The following is a 22149-nucleotide window of genomic DNA, read 5'->3' on the forward strand; positions in this document are numbered from 1 at the left end:
GAATGAAACTGATCAAATCTATAGAAAGCAGTTTAGGGAAAATCAACATCTGCGTGAAACTGAATTTTCCAGTTCATGAAAATGGGTGTCTCTATTTAATGTTTTTCAGTAAAGATATATATCTTTGTTTCATAAAGATCATACCTCTTATTTAACTACTTGATAAAAAAAATTTATGCTATTGGACATGAGTTACGAAAATATAATTCTTTGGGCCCAGCACACTTGTTCTCGTAAGAGAACTGTAGAATCTCCTAAGTTTTCAATATAATCATAACATGTATGAAAAGACAGATTCAGTCAAATTCTTAGAGCTCTTACTGTAGTCTTCTGTACGGGTGAGATCGCTATACAATGTTGAATAAAGAAAGGCAGTGGCCCTACTTGACTTCCTTTCGACCTCAGAATAATTTTGATATCTCACCATTAAATATGTTTGCTCTGTTTTTATTTTTTTAATAGATGCCTTTTTAAATTAGGCTGAGAAAGTTCCCTTCTATTCCAGTTATTTTTTTAAATCCAAACATTTACTTTCAACCTTTATCTCTTAAGAACAGCCTTTAGATGTTTATTTTAAAATTATCTTGTATAACAATTTTTGTCTCCTAATTGAAACAGTCATATTTATTATAATTTTACACTTGGATGTATTTACTTTGTACTTCCTATTTCTTCCACATTTTCTAGTTTATTTCTTTAAATCTTTTGAAGTCCCTCCATCACCAGGTATAGAATTCTAGGTCAATAGCTATTTTCTGTCAATATATTGAAAGTATTATTCTGTTGTAGTTTGCAGTTACGTTAATTGCCATCTACTTTTTGTGCTGTTTGTTCCTTTGAAGATACTTTGTCTCTTTTGTCTTTGGTATTCTGAAGTTTTATTATGACGTGCCCAAGTGTGGATTTCTTTTTATTTATCTTATTTATTGGATTTCCTGATTCTATGAATTGATGTCTTTCATCAGTTCTAGAAAATTCTCAGTTTTTATATATTTTCTCTGTCCCTACTGGAATTCTGACTAGACCTTTCTCTCTATCCTCCTGTTCTATTAACAGATCAAATATTCTCTGTTTTTGGGCATTATGGATAATTTCTACAGATGTATCTTCTGCCTAATTCATTCTTGATTTTCTAAGCCTGTCTGTGCAGCTTTGTTTAGTTTTTAAGTGGTTGTGCTAGTTCATCCATTGACGTTTTACATTTCAAAGATTTTATTTTCTACATTTCTGAATTCTATTTGGTTCTTTTCAAAATCTGTTTGATCACTTTATATAATTTCTTGCTATTTTAAGATTCATCTACTTTTCTTTAAATATACTGAAAACACATTTTATATGTTATTAGATAATTCCAATATCTTAAGTCTGTGGATCTGATTCTATAGATTCTTAAGTCTGCTGGTTCTTATTCATGATACCTTATTTTCTTGCAGTTTGTGATTTTTTGCCTTTTTTTGACTGAGTTCAGATTTCTTGGAATTTGTCAGTAGGGACTGTTTTGGGGTTGCCTTAAAAGTAAATTCTTCCAGAGAGGAAATACGTGTCATTTGCCTGATGACATACCAACCCAGCATCGCTTTAAACTCAATTTTTAGTTAGGGACTGTTCCAGTTTGCTAGCTGCCGGAATGCAATATAACAGAAATGGAATGGCTTTTAACAAGGGGAATTTAATAAGTTGCTAGTTTACAGTTCTAAGGCTGAGAAAATATCCAATCTAAGGCATCCAGGGAATGATACCTTGGTTCAAGAAGGCGGATGAAGTTCAGGGTTTCTCTCTCAAGTGAGAAGGCACATAGCGAACAATCAGGGCTTCTCTCTCAGCTGGAAGGGCACATGGCAAACACGGTGTCATCTGCTAGCTTTCTCTTCCGGCTTCCTGTTTCATGAAGCTCCCTGGGAGGTGTTTTCCTTCCTCATCTCCAAAGGTTGCTGGCTAGTGGACTCTGCTTCGTGGTGCTGCAGCATTCTCTGCTCTCTCTGAATCTCTCATTCTCCAAAATGTTTCTTCTTTTATAGGACTCCAGAAACTTCTCAAGACCCACCCAAATGGGTAGAGACATGTCGTCACCTAATCCAGCTTAACAACCACTCTTGACTAAATCACATCTCCAGGAAATGATGTGATTACAGATTCAAACATACAGTATTGGATAGGGATTATTCTGCCTTTACAAAATGGGGTTTTGATTAAAACATGGCTTTTCTAGGGACATACATCCTTTCAAACCAGCACAGAGGCCTTTTGGACCAACCAGATATTGTCACCTCAGGATACAAACTCTTATTCTTGGCTGGCTTGTGGTTAAGAATATCTAGAGAGGTTTTATTCCCTCCTTTTTCCAAGCACCAAGTTTGGAGACAGACCATTTTCCTTGCTAGTCCTGGCGAGACAGAAGGTAGGGAGTTCTAGATCACCTTTACAGTGAACATGTAAGCTCTTTGGGGTTCCCACCTTAGACGTAAAAAACACAAACAACAAAAACAAATGGATTCGATTCCTGGTGCCTGCCCGGGCAAAAAAAAAAAAAAAAAAAAAGAGAGAGGAAATGGTAATATTGCAAGGCATAAAATAAAGATAATATTCTCAGAGATAAAAAGATAATGCATCTTCAAAAAAAAAAAACAATTAAGGTTTAAAGAAATCACAAAAGAGTTGAGAGTTAAAATTGTTTAAAATCTCCCAGAACATAGAACAAAAAAAAAGACAATAGGAGAAAAGAGAGAAGAAAATCAGGACCTCTTCTGTTCTCTCTGAAGTGACCATTTATCAGATGCTGGGTTCATGGGCGTGCAGAGAGAACAGTGACAATTAAAGGGGAGCACGTCACCAGGAAACAATGCCAGGAAGACCTCCTTGATCCGAAGGACATGGTCTCTAGCCCCTGAATGCACAGTCCACTTGCAACAAAGACCCTCGGGAAGGCCAACCCGGACCTTTCTGAGCCTGAGAGGAGGGAGCAGGGTTTGGAACTCCCCAGTAGCACCACCGGGAGCTGAAGACATGAGCGTGGTCTTCCACGCTGGCACACGTATGGGAACTAGGGAAAGAAAGCTTCAGATAAGCTGTGTCTGAATATTTTAAACTCAGGATTTTTTTTTTTAAAGAAGGTACTGGATGAGGGTAAGAAAGAGGAAGATACGGGGTCCAGGGAGCAAGGGGTCTAGCCCAGGAGAGGCAAAGGGAGTTCCCAGGAGAACAGCTGGGCAGCACCGCTAAGAGAACAAACAGTGGACACTGCTGAAGCAGGGGATGAGGGGACATGACCAGGAGGAAGAAGAACTGTCAGACTGGTGGAGGAAGAATTAGTAATTTGGAATATGTGGCAGATGAAGCATATGAAAAAAAAAATTAAGCAGTTAGTAATTTCCATGAAAATTAAAAAGAATGTAAAAAGCAATTTAGCTATAGCCCAGTTCTTGGCTCTGCAGTGACAAACTTTCCTATGTAACATAAATGGTAACCCAAATGATGGGTACTGGTTTAGTAAGAAGTTGGGCAGAGGGGCAGGGTGCCATCACAAGAGTTAAAGTCTCATCTACTGTAACAGGGAGCCAACAGATAACATCGAAGATCAATAAATCAAGGAAAACCATAGGACAAGGATCTTTAGAGAAAAACAGCTTCATATTGTTGGATGTACACTTGTCCGCATGAGTGCAGTTCATATATATTTTTAATAATGTATCACACTATATAAATTCACCCTAGGTTCTGGCATGGTAACAGTTTCTCCCCTCGTTAGTACTAGCTGTAAAGGAACTTGGATTAGAGTTTTTTCTTCCTAGTTCTGAGTGCACAGCATTATAGGGGAATGGGACTGTAAGGTCATCTGGCCACCAGACTACTATTCTGATAACCCAGCCCCTACCTGCATAGCTTCAGTGACAAGGAACTTACTGCCTTCCAGGGCAGGCCCTTCCATCTCTGATAAGCTCTATAGAAAGTTCTTCAAATTAAGTACAAATCTGACTGACAGATTAAACTTCATCTTGGATGGGGCAGTGCAGAGAAGAGGGGCACAGGCTCTTTCTTTGGTACAGACCCCTTACTTCCTAGAACGTGGCCCCAGAATGCATTTCCTTGGGAAGGCCAAGGAGTGGGCAGGGGCTCTGTTACGTTGGTCCCTTACTACGTCTTGGGCCTAGAGGCTGTTGCCTGGCAGTGGCATCCCGTTGGGGCACTTGGCCTCAAGGGCAATGGCTCTGCGATAACACCTGTGAGGTGTCACCTTTCTGGAGTCGACTCATCATGTCCTTCAGCAGGACTGCCAGGCCCACGGGGTACTAGAGCTGGAAAGAGTTCAGAAACAATCTGGTTAACTCCTTCACTTTACCAGAGGAATGTGGTCACCTCCCCCAAGCCTGAGCTGTGTGCCACATGCTCAGCTGTGCCTGGTCAGATAGGGGCCAGATAAGGGTCCTTAGGGAACAGGGCTCCTGGCTTGCAAGTGGCACCGGGTGGCCTCTGGTGGCACCAGCCCAAGAGAGGACTGTGAGGTGGGCTGGGCAGACTGGCTGAGAGGGATCCAGGAAGCACCAAAGGCCAAGATGGTAGGCCTCTGGCCCTTGGCTTTCTGGCTAATTCTCTCACACTGTAACCGCTGCCTGGCAGATTTTCTACCCACATGACTGATCTGGGCTCCAGGACACCCATCGGCATTGCGACCGGCAATTCTGAGCCTCTGCCTCCAGTTCCGTCTCCGCTGTACCCCAGAAACACCCCTCCTTGTCTCCTTGTCCCTAACCCCGCCCTCTAGCTTAGTCTTCCTCTCTGGGGATGTTCTTTTTGGGTGTAAGCATCCAAGTCAGGAGAAGCTGCTGTGGCTTTCAGCTCTCGGAGAGGACTGGAGCCACCAGCTCCTTGCATAGGCTGCCCTCTGCCCTCCTGCACTGCCCTCTGCTTTCCTGCATTGCCCCCTCCCTTGGCAACCATGAAGTATCATAGGCCCAAGACCTCGGCTGAGTCCAAGGTTTCTGAATATCCTGCTGTGGAGGCAGCTACTCCCAGAATGGAAGGAGGAGCCCTTTGCTCAGCTGAGGAGAGGAGACCAGAGCAAGTGTTTTGTTAGTAAGCTGAGCAGGCAACAGTCCAGCCTCTACAGCCCCAGGGAGCAACAACATCCTCAGTCTCATCCATGAAAAGCCTCTGATTTCTCCAGGCTGGCCCCTAGCCTGACTGTGGCCTGGCTTGCAGGAGGACATGTGTGATGTGCTGAAGGAAAACAGCAAAGGAGAAGGGCTGAACCTATTCCCCTCATCTTACTTTGACCACTTCAGAGTGCTTCTTCTAGGCGTGGGTATGGTTTCTGGAGAAAACTGGGGAGGGTGGAAGAGGCACAGGAGTTAAGTGGGAAGTTGCTTGGGTTGGTTCCTGAGGAAAAAGGAGCTGGGGGCCCAAGGGACTCCTGGACTTGCTGCTATAGACCCAGAGGTGGAGGTGGTGAGAAAGGGAGACAGGAAAGAATGGGGGAACACACGCTGTGTGGAGAGTAGGCCTGGGGTCTCTGAACCTGCTCATCCTTCCTGGCTCTGATTCCACACGGGCTGGAACAGCAGCCCAGGGTTCAGGCGGCCGCCAGCCCCTCGCTCACAGGCATGTTAATATGGGCGCTCAGCAAGGGTGCACGCTGGCCTTCTCGAAGCACCAGCACCTGCAGAGGAGAAGCCCATGGCAGCAGGGGGTACGTATCCTTTATAACTTCCCCCTCCCCCTGGCCTGGTGAGCACTGGCCCTAATATCATCATCGGGGCTCTGCTCAAGGGGTTGGGGAAGCTGGGAGGCTGCTACTGTGCAGAAACCTACTCCCTCCACCATCCTGGCTACCGCCAGAGAGGGCCTTGTTCACGCTCAGCCTTACTGTCTTCCCCGGGCTCCGCGCTTGCCCTCCAATCCCACTGCTGGGAGACCTACCTTGATGATGTCTGAGATGCCCCTGTCACTGAGACTCTCCACAAAGGTCTCTAGGGGGTAGTTGAGCCCTGGCACCAGCAAGGGGACCTGAGTTCAAGGACAAACAGGTAGGAAAATTGGCCCTCATGCCCAGAGAGGATTTCCAGGGTGCTTGCTCTCGGGTGAATCTCACGGCATCCCTGCTAGGTGGGCAGGGGTGACCCTGGTTCAGGGAGGTCAGGTTGGTGCGGGAAGTGTACGTGCCAGGCCACATGACATGTCTGTGACTGAACCTGACCCCGACTTGACTCCAACCAAGTCCAGGGCTATTTCTGTCCTACCCCAGGGTCTTTCTCAATTCTGCTCCTTCCAAATTGGGGTCACACTTGGGCCCTGGGGGAAAACCAGGCTCTTAACTTTGTGGAAGAGTCTCCTCGGGTCCAATAGAGGCTTGTGTTTCTGTACTTGGGGCAGCTTGAAGCAGGTGGGCTGAGAGAGGCTGTGAGTGGGACCCTGGCCCTGGGCTGTTATCCGAGTAGCTTCCCTGTGGGATCCTAGGGTCCTCTCCCAGGCTGGGAGAGCAAGCTGGGGAGGCAGGGCTTGGTGCTCTCTCCAGAGAGTCAGCCTGCAGGCCAGCTGCCAGCCGCCTCACCTCCTATCCTGGGGGGTGTTGAGTCTCCTACTCAGGCCCCCACCCTGACCTTGCTCACCTAGGCCTCAGTGTGGAGGGGCCAGTACCTTGAAGAAGGCCCGGGGCAGGGCATAGAGGGCCTCGTTGTACAGGAAGCAGACCAGCAGCCCCAGGACGGGATGGGCCGTCGACGTGTTCTGTAGGTGAAGCGTGAGCTTGAAGGTGGGGCCCAGGCCCTGAACCTGGGGAGACGGGGTGGGTGGGGAACACCCTTAGGACTCAATACCAGGTGCCTGGCCCTGCCCATCCATCCCTCATCAGTGCCCTCAAGCCACCCTTGTCCAACTGCTCCAACACTTTGCCCTTCTGCCCCTCAAATGCAAAGGCCCAGAAGGTCACTGCAGTGGGAAGAGGCAGCAGCAGATCCCCAGAAAAGGGGAGGGTGGCTCAGTAAGTATGAGGCAGAGTTGGCTGGGAAATCTGGGCCCTGACTTCCACCTGTGCCTCCTCCCCACTGCCCCCTGCCCTTCTTCCCAGTGCCTGGTTCCATCTCCCACTCTTAGCCAGGTAGCCTCTACCCAGGGCTGCTCTGGAGCCTCTTCCTCCCCCATATTTACCCACTTCCTTTGGGGAAAGATAAACCAAAAGCCCACTTGGCAGTGACAGACCCAGGGACCTACTCTGAGCTAGGTCACTTATGCCTGAGCGTGGGGGCCTCCCCCTCCCTCCCGTGTGCCTACAGAGGCTCAGGACGGCTGCGGTTCAGGCCAGGCCGGCCCTTCCCTGCACCGGGCAGTCTAACTCCTTGGGCTGCCCAAGGTGACTGAAACCCGCAGCCTTCTTCCTGGCACCACTGCTAGAAGAATCCCACCAGCCTTCTGGGAAGAAATGTCCCGGGGTGACTACTCTTTGTCCTCTGCCTTCAGTCTGGGAGCTTGTCTGAGGCACAGTGTGGAACGGGGGAGCTGGAGAGTCTGGCAGCCTAGAGGAGAAGCAGCCCAGGAAAGGCGAGAGCAGCTCTCACAAAGGAGGATGTAAGACTTGGTCCCTGGGCCTGCAGGAAGGTGAGAGGACAGCTCAGCCTCTAGAGGCCTGCCAACTGGCTCTGGGGACTGCACTGTGTGGCTGAGGGGTTCCTACCTGCCCTGAGCTCTGCACCCCCTGGCTCTGGGATGCTCACCACGGCGTGCAGCTTGAGTGGCTCCCGGGCTGTCGCAGACACGGGGCTCAGGCTGGACTCCAGGGCCTGCACATAGGCCCGGGCGGCTCGAAGGCGCAGCAGGTAGAGGTCAGACTGGAAGGTCCGGTGCATGGCTGGGGACAGACACGAGGGGCTGATGCTGGAGGTGAGGATGGGAGGAGGTGGCAGCAGTGGCAGGGGAAGGGGTGTCCCTGCTCAGGCTGCTGTGGGGACGGCAGGGTCTGCAGGGGCTGCGAAGATGGGGAAAAGGGGAAAGGGAGGAGGGAAGGCCAATAGCTCAGCCTCCTGGTGACTTCCATTTGCCACTCCCCGCTTCCTCCTGTTCGGATCTCCTACCCCCTTGCTGCCTACCTTCACCAGCTCCTCCCATTAAACCTTAAAGGCTGGATGGACTTCCCCTTCATCTTGTCCTTGGTCCCCTTTCCACCCTTCATCTTCCTCCCTGGAAGACTCCGAAGAGGAGCGGCTGTGAACTCAGGGTAGCGACCTGTCCCTCTTGTGTCCTCAGTGCCCAGCTCGGCACTGTTCGGGTTGACCCTTGATACCGTGCCTTGCACTGCCCAGGCCTGCCCGCGGCTCGGCTCCCCCTGGGTGGCCCCCCAAGGTCTAGAGTTCAATGCTGCTGAGCCCCACCTCCACTTTCTCCCTCAGTCCCTGCATCCCCAATCATCTTGTCACATGAGGTCACCCCCTCACCCCTCACATTGGCCAAGATGCAGAGATTTCTCAGAACTATCTCCAGAACCACCCCCTCCATCCCCACGGGCACCGCTTCTTGCCAGCGTTGTCTGCCAGTCTGTCCGTGCTCTTTTGTGTGTAAGGTGGCTACTGCCGTTCAGAAGTTTTAACTTTTCATGTTAATCCATCTACTAGATTTTCCTTTATGTTCTAGTACTTTTACAGTTTATTTTTAACCTACCCATAATTTTGGGGTTTGGTATGAGATAGAGAGATAGAGCTTTCTTTTTTTTTTCAGAAGGATACAACCAGTTGTCCTAATTGTATTTTAGGGACAGTCTCTCCTTTCCCCACTACTATGAAATGATACCTTTAACACAAACTGAATTTTCACATATACAAGGGTGTTTCTGGCCCTCCTAAACTGTGCTGCTGATATACCACATCAACACCACAGCTTTTAATTCATACAGCTTTACAGTTCATTTGCTATTTGATAGTTATCTCCCTCTTCATTCATATTTTCCCAACATTTCTTAGATTTACTCTTAGAATCAATTTGTCAAGTCCCCATATCAAACCCCACTGGGATTGTAATTAACTTGGCTGCGTTTCTAGATTAACTTAAGAAGGTCTTCCCACCCAGAGACTTGGTAAGATTCTCCATTTAAGTGCTCAGATGGTCTTTTGTTCTTGAGGACAGTTTTATAATTTTCTTTATTAGACTTGGTACATTTTCTTGTTAAGTTTATTTCTAGGGATTTCTTTCCTGTTGTGAATAGAGGTTTTTTCCATTGCATTTTCTAATTGGCTACTGCTGGGACAAGCAAAAGCTATTGATTTTTGCATGCTATTTCGGGCCATTTTCCAGAGCTTCTTAATGATTTCTCTGGTAGTTTATCAATGAATTCTTTTGGATTTTCTAATCTCTCTCTGTCATTTAATTTATCCTTCAAATTATAATCAACAGCCCTTTTTTAAGACAGAGTTGGTTGAGTTACTGTATTTTTTTGCTTAACATCTTCACTAGCTTTGCACTACCCAGACATACTGGTGGACTTCTTAGCTCTGCATTCCAGGCCTTTTCTAGCCTTTCAGACCTACACTTCCAGCCTCCGCTTGACCTTCGTGCGCCACACCTGCAGCAAAATGCATAGATGCTTGCTTCACTCCAGGGTCAGGGCCCTGGGCCTCTCTTTTTGGTGGACTTGTCTTTCAGAGTAAAGTTCAATGTCACCTCTCTCTCTGAAGCCAGGTCTCCCGGGAAAAATCACTCACTCCCCCTTGTATGCTCTGAAGCTCTTTGCAGAAACTTTTTCTACAACTGTCACACACATGAAGCCAGGTAGACTGAGCTCCCTGAAGGCAGGGACTCGCCTAAGTCAAGGCCTCCAGCTGGCACCAGGCCTGGCCTAGTCACAGTTATCTTCCAAGGAAGAGGAAGAACCTCGGTCAAATTCTTCTTCTCTCCTCTCATGAGAATGCCTGTGGCTGGAAGTGACTGCTCCCTCTGAATTCCAAGGGCTCCTGCCCCAGCCACAGCAGCCTCCCCTTGAGGTGCAGTTACCGGAAAGCGGGCTGGACCTTCTAGCTGCACCTTGACTCTCAGAGGCAGGAGGCTGGCCAAGTTCACCCAGCTCTTGCTGCCTAAAGGAACAATGATGAAGGAAGAGGAGGAGGAAGGCTGGGGCTGAGTCTCACCAGTGCCGGCCTCCCGCTCCCGCAGTGTCTGATCCACATAGAGCCGTGTCTTCCGGGGCACGTTGAGTTTCATGGCCTGGGCAGGTGGGGGGCCTGCCTCACCTCCCCCCTCCACGAACACTGCTGTACGTTTCAGGATCTTGATAATCAGGCCACCACCTAGGGAAGTGGACAGATGGAAACATTACATCTGTCTTCCCCAGTTCTGTCCAACAGTCTCACTCTATTGCCTGCAAACAACCTGCCTTATGGGATGCTGAGCTTCTGGAAGGCATGAAGTGTGTCTTAATGATCTTCAATCATTAATTAACTCATTCATTCAGCAAGTATTTAGAGAGTACTGTAATGCTCCTGGTATCTGCTGCCGGGTGCTGGGGAGTCTGGGCTGAACTGGAGAGACATATGACCCAGCACAGAGCCTGGCCCCTGAGCAGCATCCGCCAGCTGATGAGCTGTCCCTATGGCTGCCCCAGCCCCAGACAGGCTGCGTGCCTGGAGGCCTTGTTTCCAGGCCCAGGTCTGCCCATACCTCACACCCACCTCTCCTCTCTTTCCCCAGAGCCAGGCCTGTGCCCTTCCCCTCCACCTCCCAAACCACGGCCAGATGTGGCTCCCCTCACCTCTCGTAGTCATGATGAGGGTGTTGTCTTCCCGCCCATAGCGGCCAAAGCAAAGGCTGGTCACTGCATCCTACAGGGGAGACACCAGTTTAGTTGGGGAAATATCTGAGAGGAGAGCAGGATAGGGGATGAGGTCAGAGACACCCCAGTTATAGGATGGGACAGGTGGCGGGGGGAAGAGGCACGGAGCAGTGCCGCCTCTGGACTATTTCTTGTATCTCCATCCCCATGACTGCTGTCATGGTTCCAGACTAAATGTCCCTGGGCCTCTGGGGGCAGCCTCCTAACAGGGCTCCCATCTCGAGTCTTCCTCTCCCACCTGTCATTCACACTGCTGCCTTTCAGACATACAAATATGATCCCATCTGTTCTTGGCTGGAAAACCTCCAATGGCTTCTGTCCTCCTTATTGGGACATTTAAGGCTCCCCACATCCGACCCCATGCTATCTTCCCTGTCAGTTCGTCCCTACCCTCTTTCCAACCTGTACGCCACCCACCCTCCCAGCACCCTAAGGACACAGCACACTTTATTCATATACACATGTGCAAAAGTTCTGCTTGTGATATACTCTGAACCTTCCATCCTTTATTATTTTCTTTTAATTAAAAAAATTAAATCGATAAAACAACTTACAGTTTGAAAAACTCTGGTCCAAACTCATCAAGCTACCTGGATTCCTTAAACAAGCACAGTCATGCCTCTAAGCCCCTTTTCATTCTCCTCCCTGTCTAGAATGCTCTGCCTCCATTTTGTCCATTTTACTAACAGTTTCCAGGCCTGGTTTAACCGTACCTTGCTCTATGAAGTATTCCATGGGTTCTATTCTCATAGGTCCCTTGCCGTGACTCCTTGTCACTCACTGTGCCCTTCGCTTTCTCAGCTCTTTGCTGTGCTTCAGTCTGCCTTGTATTTTAAATTGCTGTGTCTCTGGCTGCCTGCCACCTTAGACTGTGGGCTCCTTGAAAGTGAAGCCTTAACTACTGTTTTCTCCCCTCAGTACAGTGACTTGTGCATATGAGGTGTTCAGCAAATGTTTTTAAAGTGCATCAAAAATGAAGGACAGCGCAGGCAATGGTGGTGCACTGGCAGGGTTCTTGCCTGCCATGCCAGAGACCCAGGTTCGATTCCCAGTGCCTGCCCATGCCAAAAAAACCCCACGAAAAACAAAAAAACAGAAGGGTAGGTTCTGGAACTAGACAGTGGTGATGATTATGCAATATTGTAAATTTACTTACTGGCACTGACTTGTAAACTTAGAATGAAATGTGAAAAATAAAAACAAAAACAAAAGAAAAATGGTTAGAATGGTAAATTTTAGGTAATGTAGATTTAAACATAATAGAAAAAAGTTAAAAAAAAAAAACATCACAGGCAGAAAACAACCCAAGTGCCCACCGGCAGTGAACCGGCCAACAAAATGTGGTCTATTCATACAATGGATATTTGGCAGCAAAAAGGAATGAAGTGCTAATATATGCAATAACATGGATGAGCCTTGAAAACATCATGTAAAGTGAAATAAACCAGACACGAAAGGACAAATATTCTATGATTCCACCTCTACAGAAGATCTAGAATAGGAGAATTCAGAGAGACAGAAAATAGATCAGAGGTTCCCAGGGGCTGGGGGGAGAGGGAATGGGGAGTTATTGCTTAGTGGATAGGGAGTTTCTATTCAGGGTGATAAAAAGGCTCTAGACGTTAGTAGGGAGAGCTGGCTGCATGACATTGCTGAATGTAACTGACACCACTGAACTGTACACTTAAAAAGGTAAAAATGGCAAGTTTTGTGTTACATTTTACTACAATAAAATGTTAGGAAGTGAAGGGCAGGGGCTGGGGAGGGAGAGACAGCTAGAAGGGGGTAGAGGAAGGCGGAGGGCAGGATGAGGTGAGCCGCGAAGGGGGCGCGGGGCTCACCGGGGCACGTATGACATTGAGCAGCGCCTTATCGCGGTAAATGCGGACCTCCCCGTTCGCCAGCCCAGCCATGACGGCCTGCAGGCCCCGCGCGTGCTGCTCCAGGACGTTCATGGTCAGGATGGCTGCAGGCATTGGCACCGTCCACAGCTTCTTACCCTGCGAGGGGACAGCCAAGTGTCTGCAGAGGGGACTTTGGGGGAAAAGAGGAGAGGCTGGAGCTGCTGCGAAGGGGAGGCCAGGGGGCTCGCCTGCTAATAGGGGCCTGGGAGACAGCAGCGGAGGGGCGGGGAAGGGGGTGCCTGCCCTGAGCCACACCTTGTGGGTGAAGCCGTGCAGGCTGTCTTGAGTGCTGCCCACCACCAGGACCTTGTGCACCCGGACAAGCCCTACGGGCTGGGCGCTCAGCTCGATGCAGTACTTCGGGCGTTTGGAGTCTCTGTGGAAGAAAGACCCTTTTTAATCCCAGAGAAACCCTCTCCTGGCTGCCCTGGCTGCCCCTCTGCTTTCTTAGCCCCAGGGAATATTCTAGGAGGAGCCCTGGCCTAGCAGCACATGGTCTTGGTATCACTTCCACCTCTCCCACTTGGAGCTATGTGACCTTCGATGACAGAGTGTGTTTTCCTCCCCCGTCTTCCTCCTGCCTTTTTACCATGATTCCCATGAGCCTACCTGAGGCTGCACGAGGCAGGGCTGGGGGGCCTAAGCAGTGTACTCACTGATCAGAAAAGGATGAGGACTTCGCCCTGTGTAAATGCACTGCTTTCAGTTTCCCGGCCTCTGATCTTAGTTTCCTTTATCCCGAATGGGGGGTTAATTCATGCCTCCCAACTACAAGCCCACCTTTCCTCTCCACCAAATTGAGGTCAGCACCTTACCCACTTGAATGACTGCAAGAGCTTCCCCCTGCTCATTTCCCTTCTTCAGCCCTGCCCTCCACACAGCAGAGTAATATTTGTCCCATGTAAACGGATCATGTCACCTTTCTGATTAAAACCCATCATGGTTTTCCACTGCACTTCAGAAAACATCCCAAATCTTTACCAAGTCCTTCTAGGTCCTGCAAGGGCCACCCCTGGTTGTCCCTTCTCTTTCCACTCTTGTTGGCCACCAAGCTCGAGTCACATGTGTCATTGTCTCTCCCACCTCGGGTTTGCAGGAATTCTCATTTCCTGCAGCTTTTCTTCCCCAACTTTTTGGCCAACCTACTCCTTCTTAACCTTGAAGTCACCTCCACAGACAGGTGCTCCTTTGCTCATCTTTTCCCCCATTATTCCATGCTCTCCCCACCCCCTCCATAGCACACACCCAATTTTTAAAAATACTTTGGTTTGTTGGCATTAATATCTCTCTTTCCCATGAGGGTAGGGAGATTATTTTATTTCCTCCAATTTATGATGGCACCGTTCACGTATGAGCACCACTCAGCTTAGTCTCTCCCTTTGCCAGTCCCCACTGCATGAGCCTCCACATATTCCCCTGTGGGCTCAGCCTCCTGTGTAAAACTTCTCAGCTCTCTGCATTTCCAACTTTCAGTCCCAAAGTACCCTGCTCATCTCGCAAGCCTCCAAAACCACCAGGTTTCTGAGGTGTTCCTTCAGGCCCCAGGGACCAGGATGTGGCTACCTTCTGAGGATGTAGACGTTGCCATCGCGGCAGGCAGCAGCAAGCCGGAATTCCACGTCAAACTGGCCCGAGATCTCCAGGAACACGGGGACGCCAGGAAGGCTCATCTGCAAAGGAGAGGCTCAACAGCCCAACTTCTTAGGAGCTTAGTTCCTCCCCACCCTGAAGTAACTCCTTTGAATTAAGGCCTTGTCTGAAGCCCCGGTCTCTTCACTCATGCCCTACTGGTCACATGCTGAACTTGTACAATTTTTCTTGGTAGCATGTAGCAAAAGCCTACACTCTTTGACTAAACTACACCCCTTCCATGAATGTCTCCTAAGGAAATATTTAGAAAAGCATGTAAATAAGTCTGAGCAAGGGGGGTCCATTGCTGTGGGGTTAACAATGGTGAAAAGCTGGAAACAACTTAAATATACAATAGATGATAGTAAAAAAAAATGCAGGTGGTCTATGCCATGGGTATTATGTGACCTTTAAAAAGGTTGCGTGGTTTTATATAGACAAGAAAGACCTTGATGATACACAGCTAAGTGAAAACAGCAAGAGCAGGTTACACGGTCCTGTACCATGATCCTGTTTTTGTAACAAATGAGTATGTATAAGGCTATATATTTATATTTATGTCTAAATACAAAAATGTTTGGAAAGACATAGGCCAAAATTTTAAGGTGGCTATCTATGGGTGGGAGGATTTTTATCCATTTTTTTTCTTTATGTTTATTTACATTTTCTCATTTTTCTACAATTAACATGTTTTAACAAAAACTTCCTGAGCCCAGGGACTGGGGGATGGAGAAGGGGGGAGGCACAGGCCGGGTGTCGGGCAGACCCAGGCGTGGCCCCTCACTGACCTTGGCTAACACGGTGAAGGCCTCCGGGTCCAGCACCAGGAGCTCCTTGCTCTCGGTGCCCAGCACCAGGCAGGACACGGCGTCCTCATCAGCCAGGTTCTTCTTCAGGGTGGTCATGGTGGTGATGACCGTCTGCAGGGGGACTCCAGAGGTCACCCAGGGCACCCAGGCCTCCACCCCCCATCCCCAGACACCTCCATGATGCCACAGGAGAGGCAACAACTAAAAGATATGACGAAAGGTTGATGCACAAAGGTGTTTATTGAAACTAACCTGAACTTCCAACTAAAGGGGATTGCCTAAGTCATTTATGAACCACCATATGATCAAAAGCCACGGAGACCTTAGAACAAGACTCACTGACATAGAATGTACTTCTAATGTACCAAGAGAGAAAACTAGGTAAAAGCAGTTATGTCATTATAATACCACATTAAAAAAATACATGAATATTGCCCCATTCCAGATGGAGTGAGAAGCTTTCAAGGACTCCATACTCTCACAGAAGCTTTGAACAACTGTCAAGAACTTGCAGAAACATCTTTCTCAACTCTCCAGAGAACAGCTGAAGGACTGCTGGAACAGGGTGAGTGCCAAATCAAGAAAAAGGCTACTTAAAAGGGTAAGATCTCATGGCACCCTGGCTGGCTCATCCCCATCCCTTCCCTGACTAGAGTCAGCCTCAGTCCCAGTGTAGGTCCTGGTCCCAGTCCCTGAGGAAGCAGAGTAACCCTCGCACACACACTGGGAGCACGTGTGTGTGGTCCAGTCTGTCTGGTGATCGCCTGAAGGGCTTACCACCCCAGAACTTGCCCTGTGTGTAGGAGGCAGCTCACAGAACTCTCTTACAGAAGGCTGAGGGAGAACAGAGAAGTCATGCTGCCTGAGACCAGGGGCTGCTGGTTTTAAGACACAGAGTGCAATGCTCCCATGTCTGGGGACCATGAGGAGACTGTTTCTCAGGGAAGAGGGCACATTCAAACCCACAGAGACAGGGAATTCCAAGGGCTAAATGCACACGTGGCTAAGGTAAGATGTATGTGCAGAAAGGCTCAGGGAGGCCCCTATGCTTTGGCCTGGAGCTATTGTCCAAACTCAATGTATGGATAAGCTCTGAAGGAGTGCACTTCCATAGGACAATCTGCAAAGGCTAGGAAAGGAGTTCTTTTTGGTAGCTTCAGGCAATCAAGGAAAGCTCTATCATAATACCAACTAGAAACAAGCATACAGAACAGATGCCTCAGAGCCCAAATTCTAGTGATAACACATTAAAATATCAAAACGTCCAGGTTTCAACAAAAGCTTACAGAACGTATAGAGAAGCAGGAAGCAATGGCTCTGGCAAAGGAGGAGATAAAAGAATTAGAAACAGTTAATGAGGAGGACCAGACCTGGGACATTCCAGAAAGAGACTTTCCCGAAGTGGTCCTAAATATGCTCAGAAAGCTAAAGGGAGACTTGCAAAAAGAACTAAAGGAAATCGGGAAAATGAAAGATGAACACAAAGGGAACATCAATATTCTCTTTGGAAATTATGAAAAGGAACCAAAGACAGCTGAAGACCACTGTAACAGAAACTGAAAATTTCCTAGAGGAGAAGGAGAAGCACCAGTAAGGGGGGCCGTCTGGTACTCTGGGGGTGTCCCTAACAGCCACAGCACTGGCCATGACAACAGAAATGGCCAGTCAGTCCCAGGGCATCCAGCAGCCCTGCAAGTCCAGAAGCGGGTGGCTGAGAAGGTGGCAGATGCCCGAAAGATGAAGGCCAGGCGACTGAGGCAGGACAAGGAGGAAGCCCAGGGGGAGAAGGAGCAGTTCCACGGGGAGTGAGAGCAGGAATTCCAGAGCAAGCAGCAGGCAGCCACGGGCTCCCAGGGGAGCCTGTCCGTGGAGCTGGAGCAGGCAACAAGGCGCTGGGTGCAGGGCATGTGGAGCTCCCGGCAGAAAAACCGTGAGCGGGTCCCAGCCCAGCTTGTCAGCATGATCTGTGCTGTCAGGTCCCAGGTCAACCCCAGCTACCGGGTCACTGTCTGGGCTCCACCCCAGGGCATGACCAGTCCCCCCCTCAAAAACATTTCCCAAACCAAAATCATCCCCTCTCACAGTCCTCTCCATTCCATTCCCTGCGAATTCTTGGAGGCAGGACCAAATAATTCTCCTATAGAACATTTAAGTATCCTGCTCAGACCTGAATCTCCTTGTTCTTTAACTCTCACTGGAATCTTGTAACTTTCCAAGTCCCCCTCACCACCCCCTACCTGAAGTTTGTAGCGCAGAGAAGTCGTGGGATCTGTAGCGTGGGGAAGTAGGACTATGGGAAACAGATTTCAGAATCTCCTGGGGTTGGGAGAGAAACCCAAGCCTGACACTCTCTGCCTACATAACCTGGGAGAAGATCATTAACCTCCTAGCCTGTGTCCCCCTCTGTGAAACTAGAATAATAATAATGCCTACCTTGGGGGTTGCTGTAATGATTAAAAGTGCCCCAATAAAGAGCCTAGAATGGTTCCTTGGACATACAGTAGCAGAAATGATAAATGGCAAACCTGTAATAGTATAACCACCCCTGCCCACCTGCCAAAATCTAAATTTAGCTTTTATTACTCATTTGTCAATGGCTCTCTAATTCCATTAATTCATCCCATGGGCCCTAATTCTCTGAAGAATTGTTTTTTCCTGCTTCTCTTTTCCCAGTGACCTTATGATCCCTAAAAGATGAAATGATAACCTCATGGAGCCCCTCTACTACAGTTCCAGGAAGATACTGCATCTTGTGGCCTCTCTTTTTTTCTCTCTTAAACTTATCTTTCTCTTTATTAGATTTTTCCCTTTTCTTATTTCCTTGAAGACCCCACAGATGCAAACTGCTTCCTGACATCTGAAGTGATGCCTGTACCCTCGTACGTACAGCCTTCCAGTCCACTTTGCTGACACCTTACTTTCCCTTTGGATTCTACCTCTTCGTGACAATTTTAAAAATGTCAAAAAAATACCTTGTGGGCAAACCAAAAGAAAAATTCCCTAGAGGGGTTCAACTGAAGATTGGAGTTGGCAGAAGAAATATTCAAAGAACTTGAGTATAAGACAATTTAAATCATCCAGTCTGAGCAGCAGAAAGAAGAATGAAGGAAAGAGAACAGAGCCTGAGGAGTCTTTGTGACACCTCCAAGTACCAACATATGCTCTGTGGGAGTCCCAGAAGGAGAAGAGAGAGAGAAAGGGGCAGAGAGAATAGTCAAAACAGAAATAATGGCTGAAAACTTCCCAAATTTACGAAAAACATGAATACACACAACCAAAATGATCAATGAACTCCAAACAGGACAAACCCAAATAGACCCACGCCATGGCATACTATAATCAAACTGTCTGATGTCAAAGATAACGAAAGAATTCTGAAAGCCACAAGAGAGAAACTGTGTCATGTACAAGGAAGCGCCAATAAGATTAAATGCCAATTTATCATCAGGAAACAGGGAGGCGAGAAGGTGAGGGATGACATATTTAAAAGTGCTGAAAATGAAAACCTATCAAACAATTGTCTTGGTGGTAGAATGAGGTAAAGTTCTCTTTACCACGATGTTACATGGTCTTTCTTTTTTTAAGTTTTTAAAAGAGGAGGCATTACCTGCCGCTTGATGGACTTGGACTTGTGCTGGCTCACAAAGGCCTCCATTTCGCTCGGCTCCAGCTGCAGAAACCTGGACACACAGAGAACAGGCATCTGCACCTCTGGCCTGCTGCCCCCCACGCCCATCCCACGGGCAAGGCGGCAGTCACTCCCTCCTCCCCTGGAACTTCTGGAGTCCTGGCCCTCCAAAGGACCTCACCTGAGTGACTGGACAGACAAAGGCACCTCTGCCTTTTCCCTGCAAGAAGAGGGGACCGTCACAACAGATTCAGAGGAGGAACAGGGCCCCGGGGGTCAGACCAAAAGAATGTGTCCCCAAGGAAAAGGTCAGAGCTTTGGGATGAAGGAGCAGAGAAAGAGGGGGGTGGGTAGCAAGGGGAATAGCGAGGGGAAGGAGGGCTCTCACCGGATCCCCTCCAGCATCTCCTTCAGGGTTAAGGGGTCAATGCGGTCCTGTGACAACATGGGAAGGAGAGTCCATGAGCTCTGGGGCTAGGCAGGGAATGCAGATGCCCATGCTCCATAGCGCCTCCTCCTCTTGACTCTCCTGTACCCCCAATGTGGCTTTCTGGATGGAGCCCCAACCTCAAGCCCTTTATTTAAATCCAGTCTTAGGTCACGCACACCATGACCCTCATCTCTGGTTCCCAGTCCTCCCCCTTTTCTTGTGGGCACCTGGCTTCTTTGCTTTCATCTTTCCAAGGGTGAGGGGGGTGTGGCTAGTACAGAAGGACCCTCTACGTTCAGGGCTCCAAAGAGCCAGGTCACTACTGGGGTCTGAAGCACAGTACCTTGCCCAGAAGTGCCACCACTGCTGCCATGGGAGATGGGCTCTGACTGACCTCCCACCATGGGCCCACGTGGGAGCCGACCTTCCTGGGAGCCCAGCCCACCTCACTCAGTGGCTCCCATCTTTGTCTTCTTGTTCCCATCTCCTGCGCCGCTTACCTCCTTGGCCTGGTTCCAAAGGTCTTGTTCTAGGGGGTTTAGAGGCAACTGGGGCAGACTGAACTTGAAGTAGGGCCTCAGATTCTTATAGACATAGACACAAGGGCCTGAAGCAAGTGCCAGGGCTGGCGTCCGGGGCTCATGTTGCTCCATGAGGAAGGTGACAGCAGCGGCTGGCAGAGCAGGTAGTGGGCTCTCAGTCAGCACTGTCGGTCCTTTGAGCACCTTCAGGCAGGGCTGCCGCCCACCAGGGCCAAGATCTCCCACCACCAGCTGCGGGGAGAGGTTGGCCCATTCCAGGGTCAGGATCCAAAAACCCCTCTACTGGCTTTAAAAAAAAATTTTTTTTTTTTTTTTTGGTATGGGCAGGCACTGGGAACTGAACCCAGGTCTCTGGGATGGCAGGTGAGAATTCTGCCACTGAGCCACCACCCCACCACCCTGACTCCCACTCCACTGGCTTTTTTCACTGCTGCACATTCATTCGTTTCCACACAGGTATCCCACACCATGTGGGTGGGGGGAGTGGGTAACACAAAGGCTTTGCTGTCAGGCTTACAAACTGTGTGATTCGGGAAAGCTGCTTAGCCTTTCTGAGCCTCAATTTTCCCACCTGCCAAATGGGAATACCTACTCACAACACATGCTTAAAAGCAAATGAGATCATGTGTTATGGAACCTAGTGAGGAGTACGGGGCAGTTGTTGTTTTCATTATTTGTTCAGCAAACCCTTCTTGAGAGCCTGCTCCATATCAGGTACTGTTCTAGGCACTGGGATGGTGGCTGAGATTGGGGGCTGGGGGTGCCAGACACCCAGATCTGGGCTTTTGAGAATTGGCTTCTGAGGGGACAAAGGTGAAGAAGCAGAAACAAGGATGAGGACAGTGTGTTCTTGGGACCCAGAGAGAAGGGAACCAAGCTCCTCAGCTCTCAGTTTCGCACCCTTCAACCATCTTCTAAGCCGCTGCAGCTGCCATGCAAGCCCACTCTCTTTAAGGAGGCCTTCAAAGAACCTTCATGATCTGGTCCTCACCTTGTTTTCCCATCACCTTCCCATCATGCTGTGCTCCAGCCAGAAAGGGGGCTGCTACACAGCAGCTGTACTCTGAACATGGACCACAGGCGAGGGATCACACCAGGACTTTATATGCATTCTTTCATTTAATCCTCTCCACAGCCTCAGGAGACAGGTGCTCTTATTAGTCTCATTTCACCAACGAGGAACAGCGGCTCGAAGAAGTGAAGTAAATGGCCCAAGGTCACACAGCTAGGAAGTACAGGAGCTGGGACCAGAATCTAGGTCTGTCCAAATCCAGATGATGGGATGAATTAACCAAAGTGTTGGCATCTCCTCTTGACCATGTGCTTATTTATTTATTTATTTGCATGGGCAGGTACTGGGAAATGAACCCGGGTTTCTGGCATGGCAGGCAAGAACTCTGCTGAGCCACCGAGGCCCGCCACTGATTTATTTTTGAATTGAGTGTCTGCAGAATGCTAGACATCGTGCAGACATTCACTGAATCCTTGATGAATTGAATGCAAGTATTCAATGAATTCACACTCACTGAATGCCTGCTCAGTTGCTGAATGCCTTGTATGAATTTGGGGTAAAAGCTGCTGAGTTCCATGGCACTCTCAATATGGGGTATGATTCCATATATTCTCATTTCTTTCCACATACAAATTAAACTTAACACTAAATGCGTTTTTCACAGTAAACGCGAATTCCAGATTAGGCCTCTTCGGAGCCATCAGACAATTTCAGTTCTGGGGACTTTAGCCCTTTTCCCTTCTCCCCCAGTTTTCTTTCTGCTGGAGCGCTCTGCTTACCTTGTATTCTCCGTCCCCGTGCAAATCCGCCAGCGCTGGAAAACAGGAGAAGGCCATAAGCCAGGGGGCTGGGTCCCAGAACATCAGAGTTCAGGGTCTCAGAGGCGTCACTCTGGGGCCATTCATTATCTGTGCTTCCCGTCCCTCAGAACACGAGCGTCCTGCTTCCCGAGACTCACCCAGGCAGGCAGAGAAGGTGTGGATGTTGGCCATGGGGTCATTATGCGCATCCAGCCATTTCGAATTGGCCTCACTGCTGGGAGGTGGGAAGGCGAGAAAGAAGGATAGAGAGTGAATCTCGTCGGGGGAGGTGTGCAGGGAGCTCTGAACTCGTACCGAACGTCTGGGGCCCAGCCTACGTCCTGTCACTTCCCTATGGGATCTCTAAGAGCCCTTCAAGGATTTCCACCGCTACCCTAGACCCGGAGGAGCCCAGAGCGCGAGAACCAGGGCACTCTCATTACATTTACGGAAGGGGAGACCGTGAGAACCCCGGCTTTCACCTCTCAGCTCGGTTGCCTTCGGAATCCGACAGAGACGCCGCAGCCATCTTGCTGGCGTCGCTCTGGCAACTAGCCCCGCCCCTGCCGCCGCGCCACGTTTAATAGTGCC

At 49.0% G+C, this 22149-nt stretch overlaps 1 protein-coding gene and 1 pseudogene across 4 annotated transcripts; one reads left to right on the plus strand and one right to left on the minus strand.

Moving 5' to 3' along the window:
* Positions 1–2574: 2574 nt before the first annotated feature.
* BBS1 (Bardet-Biedl syndrome 1) lies at positions 2575–22123 on the minus strand. Of its 4 annotated transcripts, none has more exons than XR_013157506.1 (18): positions 22041–22123; positions 21717–21793; positions 21538–21572; positions 19705–19977; positions 19163–19209; positions 18956–18994; positions 18754–18826; positions 15126–15257; positions 14272–14378; positions 12964–13084; positions 12646–12804; positions 10724–10793; positions 10104–10262; positions 7704–7837; positions 6631–6765; positions 5914–6000; positions 5513–5653; positions 2575–4292 (listed from the first exon to the last, which is right to left on the minus strand). XR_013157506.1 is itself a non-coding variant. In XM_077115620.1 (17 exons), exons 1-17 carry the CDS (start codon positions 22085–22087, stop codon positions 5567–5569), a joined length of 1782 nt encoding a protein of 593 aa, XP_076971735.1. In that variant the 5' UTR covers positions 22088–22123; the 3' UTR covers positions 2575–5566. The 4 variants fall into 4 exon arrangements, 2 of the variants coding, with proteins under 2 accessions (XP_076971735.1, XP_076971736.1); XR_013157505.1 differs by having other exon boundaries at positions 5480–5653; XM_077115620.1 differs by having other exon boundaries at positions 2575–5653.
* On the plus strand, positions 16804–17354 carry LOC143646303 (V-type proton ATPase subunit G 2 pseudogene; annotated as a pseudogene).
* Positions 22124–22149: the final 26 nt, after the last annotated feature.

This window comes from Tamandua tetradactyla, chromosome 9 (genome assembly GCF_023851605.1).
Source record: "Tamandua tetradactyla isolate mTamTet1 chromosome 9, mTamTet1.pri, whole genome shotgun sequence".
NCBI classification, from domain to species: Eukaryota; Metazoa; Chordata; class Mammalia; order Pilosa; family Myrmecophagidae; genus Tamandua; species Tamandua tetradactyla.

Excerpts from the sequence above, each read along its gene's own strand:
- BBS1 (XM_077115620.1), bottom strand. The coding sequence starts at position 22,087 with ATGGCTGCGGCGTCTCTGTCGGATTCCGAAGGCAACCGAGCTGAGAG. Across the intron at positions 18,995-19,162 it reads GAGATGCTGGAGGGGATCCG|GGAAAAGGCAGAGGTGCCTT; the intron begins GTGAGAGCCCTC and ends CTCTTCTTGCAG. Across the intron at positions 10,794-12,645 it reads TCAATGTCATACGTGCCCCG|GATGCAGTGACCAGCCTTTG; the intron begins GTGAGCCCCGCG and ends TCTCCCCTGTAG.